The sequence below is a fragment of the Zonotrichia albicollis genome, chromosome 3, assembly GCF_047830755.1.
Source record: "Zonotrichia albicollis isolate bZonAlb1 chromosome 3, bZonAlb1.hap1, whole genome shotgun sequence".
Classification (NCBI taxonomy): Eukaryota; Metazoa; Chordata; class Aves; order Passeriformes; family Passerellidae; genus Zonotrichia; species Zonotrichia albicollis.
Window position 1 is genome coordinate 1871801 of NC_133821.1, and position 10803 is coordinate 1882603.

The 10803-nt window shown below is 45.3% G+C and overlaps 1 protein-coding gene across 3 annotated transcripts in view; it reads right to left on the reverse strand.

Moving 5' to 3' along the window:
* Window positions 1–10803, reverse strand: part of EPHX2 (epoxide hydrolase 2) — a 50243-nt gene that overhangs the window by 22228 nt on the left and 17212 nt on the right. For all 3 annotated transcript variants that reach the window (XR_012579318.1, XM_074536425.1, XM_074536424.1), the window contains exons 5-9: window positions 9297–9419; window positions 7395–7475; window positions 5263–5358; window positions 4214–4292; window positions 1348–1382 (exon numbers count right to left, since the gene is read on the reverse strand). Coding sequence is in view for 2 of the 3 variants with exons in the window: in XM_074536425.1 (XP_074392526.1) it covers window positions 1348–1382; window positions 4214–4292; window positions 5263–5358; window positions 7395–7475; window positions 9297–9419 (414 nt within the window). In the remaining variant the exon portion in view is untranslated. The remainder of the gene's footprint in view (window positions 1–1347; window positions 1383–4213; window positions 4293–5262; window positions 5359–7394; window positions 7476–9296; window positions 9420–10803) is intronic.

Genomic DNA, 10803 nt, shown 5'->3' on the forward strand with positions numbered 1-10803 from the left:
TCATTGGGATCACTGGGATCGGGGTCAGATCCCATTGGGATCGGGATTGGGATCATTGGGATCGGTGGGATTGGGATCAGACCCTGATCAGATTGGGATCATTGGGATTAGGATCAGGATCATTGGGATCAGCGGGATTGGGACCAGATCCCATTGGGATTGGGATCATTGGCACCAGGATCATTGGGATCAAATCCTGTTGGGATTAGGATCATTGGGATCAACGGGATCAGATTGGGATCATTGGGATCAGCAGGATCGGGATCAGATCCCATTGGGATCATTGGGATCAGGATCAGCAGGGTCAGGATTAGATCCCATTGGGATTGGGATCAGTGGGATCAATGGGATCAGATCCCATTGGAACTGGGATCAGGGGGATTGGGATTGGGATCAGATCTGGATTGGGATCATTGGGATCAGGATCAGATCTTGTCAGGATTGGGATCAGATTGGGATCAGGATCATTGGGATCATTGGGATCGGGATCAATGTTCCCATTGGGATTGGGAACATTGCATTGGGATTGGGATTGGATCAGATTGGGATTAGGATCAGGATCATTGGGATCAGCGGGATTGGGATCAGTCTGGGATCATTGGGATCAGTGGGATTGGGATCAGATTGGGATTAGGATCAGGATCATTGGGATCATTGGGATCAGGATCAATGTTCCCATTGGGATTGGGATCGGTGGGATTGGGATCAGATTGGGATTAGGGTCAGGATTATTGGGATCAGATCCCATTGGGATCAGTGGGATTGGGATCAGATTGGGATTAGGATCAGGATCATTGGGATCAGTGGGATTGGGATCAGATCGGGATCATTGGAATCAGATTGGGATTAGATTGGGATCGGGATCAGATTGGGATTGGAATCAGTGGGGTCAGGATCAGTGGGATTGGGATTAGGATCAGGATCATTGGGATCATTGGGATTGGGATCAGATCCCATTGGGATTGGGATCAGATTGGGATTGGGATCAGATTGGGATTAGGATCAGGATCATTGGGATCAGTGGGATTGGGGTCAGATCCCATTGAGATTGGGATCGGTGGGATTGGGATCAGTCTGGGATCATTGGGATTGGGATCAGATTGGGATTGGGATCGGTGGGATTGGGATCAGATTGGGGTCACTGGGATCAGTCTGGAATCATTGGGATCAGTGGGATTGGGATCAGATCCCATTGGGATCGGGATCGGGGGGATTGGGATCAGATTGGGATCATTGGGATCACTGGGAGTGCAATTGGGATCAGATCGGGATCATCGGGATCGGCCCCTCCCAGCCCCAGAAATCCCCAAATCCCCCAAAATTCCCAAAATCCCGGGATCTGCTCACCTTGCAGATCTGCTCCTGGGAATATTCCGAGATGTCTGCGGGAAAAAGAAAAAATTCCAGAAGTTTCTTTTCCAGGATTTTAAATTTCTCCACATTTTTTCCCCCACCTGATTTTTTCCCCCATAATTTTTCCCGACCGTTTTTCCCACGATTTTTTTTCTCCCATGATTTTCTTCCATGATTTTTTCCACTCTTTTTAAAATTATTTTTTTCCCATGACTTTTTTTTTCCATTATTTTTGTTTCCATTTTTTCCCCATTATTTTTTCCTGTTTTCCCCCCCCCCCCCCATTTTTTCCCATGATTTTTTTTCCCTTTTTTTTTTTTTTTTTGGTCATGATTTCATTTTCCCACAATTTTTTCCCCCCAAGATTTTTTTTTTTTTTTTCCCCACAATTTTTTCCTTATTTTTCCCCCAACTTTTGGTCCCGTACTTTTTTTGCATGATTTTTTTCCCCTTTTTTTTCCCCTTTTATTTTTTCCCACATTTTTCCTGCCAATATTTTTTTTCCATCATTTTTTTTTCCGGGAAAAATAATCCGTTGATCACCACGGATTGATCACCTGTTGTTAATTCCCGTTATTAATTCCTGTTATTAATTCCCACTACTGCTATTAGTTCCCATTATTAATTCCTATTACTAATTCCCATTATTAATTCCCCTTGTTATCCCCATTATTAATTCCTGTTGCTGTTATTAATTCCCATTATTAATTCCCATTGTTATCCCCATTATTAATTCCTGTTGCTGTTATTAATCCCCATTAATAATTCCCATAATTAATTCCCATTATTAATTCCCATTGTTATCCCCATTATTAATTCCCATCAGCATTAATTCCCATCGTTATTAATTCCCGTTGCCATTATTAATTCTATCAATAATTCCTATTATTAATTCCTATTATCAATTCCATTATCAATTCCCATTATTAATTCATATCATTATAACCATTATTAATTCCCGTTATCAACTCCCATTATTAATTCCCATCATTATTAATTCTTGTTATCAATTCCTGTTATTAATTCCCATTATTAATTCCCATAGTTATTAATTCCTGTTGCCGTTATTATTTCCTGTTATTAATTCCCATTAGCAATTCCCATCATTACTGATTCCCATTATTAATTCCCATTGTTAATTCCCCTTGTTATCCCCATTATTAATTCCTGTTGCTGTTATTAATCCCCATTAATAATTCCCATAATTAATTCCCATAATTAATTCCCATTGTTATCCCCATTATTAATTCCCATCAGCATTAATTCCCATCGTTATTAATTCCCGTTGCCATTATTAATTCCTATCAATAATTCCTATTATTAATTCCTATTATCAATTCCATTATCAATTCCCATTACTAATTCCTACCATTATAACCATTATTAATTCCCGTTATTAACTCCCATTATTAATTCCCATCATTATTAATTCTTGTTATCAATTCCTGTTATTAATTCCCATAGTTATTAATTGCTGTTGCCGTTATTATTTCCTGTTATTAATTCCCATTAGCAATTCCCATCATTACTGATTCCCATTATTAATTCCCATTATCAATCCCCGTTATTAATTCCAGTCATTAATTCCCATTGTTATTTATTCCTGTTAGTAATTTCTGTTATTAATTCCCATGGTTATTCCCATTAATTCCTATTATTAATTCCTGGTATTAATTCCCACTCTTATCCACATTATTAATTCCTGTTGTTATAAATTCCCATTGTTATTTCCCTTTTATTAATTCCCGTTGCCATTATTAATTCCCGTTATCAAATCCCCTTATCAATTCCTGTAGTTATCCCTGCTATTAATCCCCGTTATTAATTTCTATTATTAATCAATTCCCGTTGCGTTATCAATCCCAGTTATTAATTCCCATTATCAATGAATTCCCATTCCCGTTATCAATTCCTGTTATCAATGAATCCCAATTGTTATCAATTCCCACTGCTATTATTTATTCCCGTTATCAATCCCAGTTATTAATTCCTGTTATCAGTGAATTCCCATGGTTATCAATTCCTGTTGCCGTTATCAATCCCAGTTATCAATGAATTCCCATCATTATCAATTCCCATCACCGTTATTAATTCCCGTTATGAATCCCAGTTATTAATCCCCATTATCAATGAATCCCCATCGTTATCAATCCCAGTTATTAATTCCCGTTATCAATTCCCATTCCCGTTATCAATCCCCGTTATCAATGAATTCCCACCGTTATCAGGCCCCGTTATCAATCCCCGTTATCAATTCCCATTCCCGTCATTAATCCCGGTTATCAATGAATTCCCATGGTTATCAATCCCCGTTATCAATGAATCCCCACGGTTATCAATGAATTCCCGTGTTATCAATGCCCGTTATCAATGAATCCCCATGGTTAACAGTCCCCGTTATCAATCCCCATTATCAATGAATTGCCATTGTTATCAATCCCCGTTATCACTGAATTCCCATGGTTATCAATTCCCGTTATCAATCCCAGTTATTAATTCCCGTTATCAATGAATCCCCGTGGTTATCAATCCCCATCCTTATCAATGAATTCCCGCGGTTATCAATGAATTCCCGCGGTTATCAATCCCCATCGTTATCAATGAATCCCCATCGTTATCAATGAATCCCCATCGTTATCAATGAATGTCCGTGGTTATCAATCCCCGTTATCAATGAATCCCCATTGTTATCAATCCCCGTTATCAATGAATCCCCATCGTTATCAGTCCCCGTTATCAATGAATCCCCATGGTTATCAATTAATCCCCGTGGTTATCAATGAATCCCAGTGGTTATCAATGCCCATTATTCTCAATGAATCCCCGTTCTCGTCAATGGCGCCGCAGTTCCGGCTCTCACCGCTGGGGGCGCTGCTGTCCCCGTAGCCCTTCATCTCCAGGGCGATCACGCGGAACCCGGCCCGGGCCAGCGGCGCCATCTGCGGGATTTGGGGGAATTTTGGGAATTTTTTGGGAGGAATTTTTTGGGGATTCTGGGGTATTTTGGGGAAATTTTTGGTGAATTTTTGGTGAATTTCTGGGGAGTTTTTTTTACAGAATTTTGGGGGATTTTTGGGGAATTTTGGTGGATTTATTTTAAATTCTGGGGGAATTTTTGGGGAATTTTTAAAAATTTTGGTGAATTTGGGGGTATTTTTGGAGGAATTTTTTTGACATTTTTGGGGAATTTGGGTGATTTTTTGGGAAATTTTGGGGATTTTTTGAATTTCTGGGGAATTTTTGGGGGAATTTTTTGGTAATTTTTTTTCAAATTTTTGGGGCAATTTTTGGGGGGATTTTTGGGTAATTTTTTTCAAATTTTGGGGGGGATTTTTGGGTAATTTTTTTTCAATTTTTGTGGATTTTTGGGAATGTTTTGGGCCTGACCTGGAAGCGCCAGGAGAGCCAGCACTCGGGGAAGTATTTTGGGGGAATTTTTAGGGGAATTTTTTGGTAATTTTTTTCAAATTTTTGGGGCAATTTTTGGGGAATTTTTTGGGTAATTTTTTTCAAATTTTTGGGGCAATGTTTGGGGGATTTTTTGGTAATTTTTTCCAAATTTTTGGGGGATTTTTGGGTAATTTTTTCAATTTTTGGGGCAATTTTGGGGGAATTTTTTTGGTAATTTTTTTCAAATTTTGGGGGGAATTTTTGGGGGCATTTTTGGGTAATTCTTTTTCAAATTTTTGGGGATTTTTCGGGAATGTTTTGAGTGTCCGACCTGGAAGCGCCAGGACTCGGGGAAGTATTTTGGGGGAATTTTTTGGTAATTTTTTTTCAAATTTTGGGGCAATTTGGGGGGGGGGGATTTTTGGGTAATTTTTTTCAAATTTTGGGGCAATTTTTGGGTAATTTTTTTCAATTTTCGTGGAAATTTTTGTGGATTTTTGGGAATGTTTTGGGCCTGACCTGGAAGCGCCAGGAGAGCCAGCACTCGGGGAAGCCGTGGCACAGGCAGAGCGCGGGGCCCCGGCCCAGCTCCACAAAGTGCAGCCGCACCCCTGGCTGGGAAAAAAACCGGAAAAAAAATGGGAAAAAAAACCGGAATTCTGCACCTGGACAGGAAAAACGGGAACGGACATTCCGGCCTTTCCCGGAGCGCAGAGGATTCCAGGCCTGGAATTCCGGGCATTCCCAAGATTCCATCTGGAATCCCAACCATTCCCGGATTCCAGAAGATCCCAGCCTGGAATTCCAGCCATTCCCAGATCCCGGGAGATCCAAACCTGGAATCTCACCCATTCCCAGAAGATCCCACCCATTCCCAGATCCCAGCCTGGATTCCCAGCTCAGATTCCCAGATCCCAGAAGATCCCAGCCCACAATCCCACCCATTCCCAGAAGATCCCAAATCCCAGAAGATCCCAGGCCAGATTCCCAGATCCCAAACATTCCCAGATCCCAGAAGATTTGGGATCCCCACAATCCCCACAATCCCACCCATTCCCAGAAGATCCCAGCTGGAATCTCAGCCATTCCCAGAAGATCTCACCCATTCCCAGATCCCAGCCTGAATTCCCAGCTTGGATTCCCAGAAGATCCCAGCCCACAATCCCACCCGTTCCCAGAAGATCCCAGCCCAGATTCCCACCCATTTCCAGAAGATCCCAAATCCCAGAAGATCCCAGGCCAGATTCCCAGATCCCGAACATTCCCAGGTCCCAGCAGATCCCAGCCTCCATTCCCACCCATTCCCAGGAGATCCCATCCACTCCCAGGTGGAAGAACATCCCAGAAGATCCCAGCTTGCATTCCCAGAAGATCCCAGTCCTGAATCCCAGATCATTCCAGATCATTCCCAGTACCCAGAAGATTCCAGAAGATCCCAGCCTGGATTCCCACCCATTCCCAGATCCCAGAAGGTCCCAGTCTTGAATTCCAACCATTCCCAGATCCCAGAAGGTCCCAGCCTGGATTTCCAGCCATTCCCAGAAGATCCCACCCATTCCCAGATCCCAGCCTGAATTCCCAGCTTGGATTCCCAGCAGATCCCAGCCCGGATTCCCAGATCCCAAACATTCCCAGAAGATCCCAGCCTGGATTCCCACCCATTCCCAGAAGATCCCAAATCCCAGAAGATCCCAGCCCGGATTCCCAGATCCCGAACATTCCCAGATCCCAGAAGATCCCAGCCTGGACCCTCCCCCATTCCCAGGAGATCCCAGTCATTTCCAAATCCCAGAGGATCCCAGAAGATCCCACCCATTCCCAGAAGATCCAAGGCATTCCTAAATCCCAGAAGATCCCAGCCTGCAATCCCACCCATTCCCAGAAGATCCCACTCATTCCCAGATCCCAGAAGATTTGGGATCCCCACAATCCCCAGATCCCACCCATTCCCAGAAGTTCTCAGAAGATCCAGCCTGGAATCTCCCCATTCCCAGGAGATCCCAGGCCAGATTCCCAGATCCCAAACATTCCCAAATCCCAGAAGATCCCAGCCTGGAATCCCACCCGTTCCCAGGAGATCCCAGTCATTCCCAAATCCCAGAAGATCCCAGCAGATCCCACCCATTCCCAGAGGATCCAAAATCCCAGAAGATCCCAGAAAACCGATCCCGGTTTGGAATCCCAGCCATTCCCAGCAGATCCCAGCCTGGATTCCCGGATCCCAGCAGCTCCCAGGCTGCAATCCAGGCTATTCCCAGAATTCCAGAAGATTCCAAGCCTGGACTTCCACCCGTTCCCAGATCCGAGCAGATCCCAGCCCAGATTCCCAAATCCCTGCGGGGATTCCCAGGAGATCCTGGGTTGGAATCTCCCCCATTCCCAGAAGATCCCAGCCATTCCCAGATCTCAGCAGATTCCAGAAGATTCCGGCCATTCCCAGCCGATCCCACACGGAATCAACGGGCAGATGGAATCCCACCCATCCCCAGAAGATCCCAAATCCCAGAAGATCCCAAATCCCAGGAGATCCTGGCCAGGATTCCCAGAAGATCCCGGGTTCAAATTCCGGCCATTCCCAGCCTGGATTCCCAAATCCCAGCAGATCCCAAATCCCAGCAGGTCCCGGTTTGGAATCCCATTGGATCCCGTACCCGGATGCGGACGTGTCCGTGCGCCAGCTCCTCGGCACAGATCGGCTCCGGCAGCGGCTCCGTGTCCGCCCCAAACAGCAACTGAGGGAACGCGGAGTGGGGAGTGGGGATTTGGGGATTTTGGGATTTGGGAACTGGGGATTTGGGGATTTGGGAATTGGGAATTGGGATTTGGGGGTTTGGGATCAGGGATTTGGGGTTTGGGAATCAGGAATTGGGATTTAGGGTTTGGAATTGGGGTTTGGGATCAGGGATTTAGGATCAGGGATTTGGGGATTTGGGGATTTGGGGATCAGGGATTTGGGGTTTGGGAATCGGGAACTGGGATTTTGGGATCAGGCATTTGGGATTTGGGGTTTGGGATCAGGGATTTGGGATTTGGGGATCTGGAGTTTGGGACTTTTGGGATCAGGAGATTTGGGATTTTGGGGTTTAGGATCAGGGGATTTGGGGGTTTGGGATTTTGGGATCAGGGATTTGGGGTTTGGGAATTGGGAACTGGGATCAGGGATTTGGGAATTGGGATTTAGGGTTTGGGATTTGGGGTTTGGGACTTTTGGGATCAGGGATTTGGGATTCGGGGATTTTGGGATCAGGGATTTGGGGTTTGGGATTTGGGGTTTGGGACTTTTGGGGATTGGAATCAGGGATTTGGGTTTTGGGGTTTTGGGGGTTTGGGATTTGGGGATTTTGGGATTTGGGGTTTGGGATTTGGGATCAGGGATTTGGGATTTTGGGATCCGGGATTGGGGGTTTGGGATTTGGGGTTTGGGAATTGGGAATTGGGATCAGGGGATTTGCGATTTGGGGATTTTGGGATTTGGGGTTTGGGGTTTGGGATTTGGGGATTTTGGGATTTGGGGTTTGGGATTTGGGGGTTTTGGGGAATTGGAATCAGGGATTTGGGGTTTGGGATCAGGGATTGGGGATTTGGGGATTTTGGGAACAGGGATTTGGGATTTGGGGATTTGGGGTTTGGGAATTGGGATTTGGGACTTTTGGGGATTGGAATCAGGGATTCGGGCTTTGGGGTTTTGGGGGTTTGGGATTTGGGGGTTTTGGGATCAGGGATTGGGGATTTGGGGATTTGGAGTTTGGGACTTTTGGGGAATTGGAATCAGGGATTTGGGGTTTGGGATCAGGGATTGGGGATTTTGGATTTGGGGGTTTGGGATTTTGGGATCAGGGATTTGGGGGTTGGGGGTTGGGATTTGGGATTTGGGATTTGGGACTTTTGGGGATTGGAATCGGGGATTCGGGCTTTGGGATTTTGGGGTTTTGGGATTTGGGGATTTTGGCATCAGGGATTGGGATTAGGGATTTAGGATCAGGGGTTTGGGAATTGGGGTTTGGGAATTGGGAATTGGGGTTTGGGGATTTGGGATTTGGGGTTTGGGATCAGGGGATTTGGGGGTTTGGGTTTTGGGATCAGGGATATGGGGATTTGGGGGATTGGAATCAGGGATTCGGGCTTTGGGATTTTGGGGGTTTGGGATTTGGGTTTGGGATCAGGCATTCGGGATTTGGGGTTTTTTGGAAATGGGGGTTTGGGATTTTTTTGGGATTTGGGGTTTTTGGGGTTTGGGGTTTTTTGGGATTTGGGATTTTTTGGAATTCGGGGTTTGGGATTTTTTGGGATTTGGGGTTTTTTCGAATTTGGGATTTTTTGGGATTTGGGGTCTGGGATTTTTGGGGATTTGGGATTTTTTGGAAATCGGGGTTTGGGATTTTTTGGAAATCGGGGTTTGGGATTTTTGGGGGATTTGGTATTTAGGATCTGTGATTTTGGGATTTGGGATTTTTTGGGGTTTGGGATTTTTTGGGATTTGGGATTTTTTGTGATTGGGTTTTTTTGGAATTCCCAGCGTATCCCGGCGTTCCTTCCGTGTTTTTTCCCCGCACCCGGACCCCGGTGATCTCCTGCAGCTCCCTCAGCGCCGACTCCGTGTCCCGCGCCAGCACCGCGGCCACGCCCAGCGCCCGCGCTGCCGCCACGCTCGGCTCCTGCTCCTCCACCACAATCACCTGGGAAAACCAAAAATACCCAATTTCGGGATGGGCCTGGTGGTGGTGGTGGCATCTCCCAGGGCTTCACATTCCCAGGAACATCCAAGATTTGGGGCGATTGGAAAATTCCAAATTTTCTGGGGAATTTTTGGGAATGTGGTGGCATCTCCCAAGGCTTCACACACCCAGAAAATCCCAAGATTTGGGGATGGACAATTCCTCATTTTTGGGATCGTGGTGGCATCTCCCAGGGCTTCAAATCCTGGGAATATCCAAGGATCTGGAGGTTGGAAAATTCCAAATTTTCTGGGGATTTATTGGGATGGTGGTGGCATCTCCCAAGGCTTCAAATCCTGGGAATATCCAAGGATTCATCCAAGGATTTGTGGGTTTGGAAAATTCAAAATTTTCTGGGTTTTTTTGGATGGTGGTGGCATCTCCCAAGGCTTCCCAACTCTCAGAAAATCACAATATTTGTGGATGGAAAATTCCAAATTTCCTGTTCTTTTGGGGGATGGTGGTGGCATCTCCCAAGGCTTCCCAATCCTCAGAAAATCCCAAGATTTGGGGGCATGGAAAATTCCAGATTTTCTGGATTTTTTTTGGGTGGTGGTGGCATCTCCCGAGGCTTCAAATCCTTGGGAACATCGAAAGATTTGGGGAATGGACAATTCCAAATTTTCTGGGTTTTTTTTTGGGATGGTGGTGGCATCTCCCAGGGCTTCACATTCCCAGGAACATCCCAAGGTTTGGAGATGGAAAACTAAAATTTTCTGGGTTTTTTGGGGGATTATGGTGGCATCTCCCAAGGCTTCCCAACCCTCAGAAAATCCCAAGATTTGGGAATGGAAAATTCCAGATTTTCTGGGGTTTTTTGGGGGATGGTGGTGGCATCTCCCAGGGCTTCAAATCCTTGGGAACATCGAAAGATTTGGGGGATGGACAATTCCAAATTTTCTGGGGTTTTTGGGGATGGTGGTGACCTCTCCCAGGGCTTCAAATCCTTGGGAACATCCAAGGATTCATCCAAGGATTTGTGGGATTGGGAAATTCCAAATTTTCTGGGTTTTTTGGGGGTTGTGGTGGCATCTCCAGAGGCTTCCCAACCATCAAAAAATCCCCAGATTTAGAGATGGACAATTCTAAATTTTCTGGGGTTTTTGCGATGGTGGTGGCATCTCCAGAGGCTTCAAATCCTTGGGAACATCGAAAGATTTGGGGGATGGACAATTCCAAATTTTCTGGGGTTTTGGGGGATGGTGGTGGCATCTCCCAGAGCTTCAAATCTGGGAATATCCAAGGATTCATCCAAGGATTTGTGGGATTGGAAAATTCCAAATTTTCTGGGTTTTTTGGGGATTGTGGTGGCATCTCCCGAGGCTTCCCAACCCTCAGAAAATCC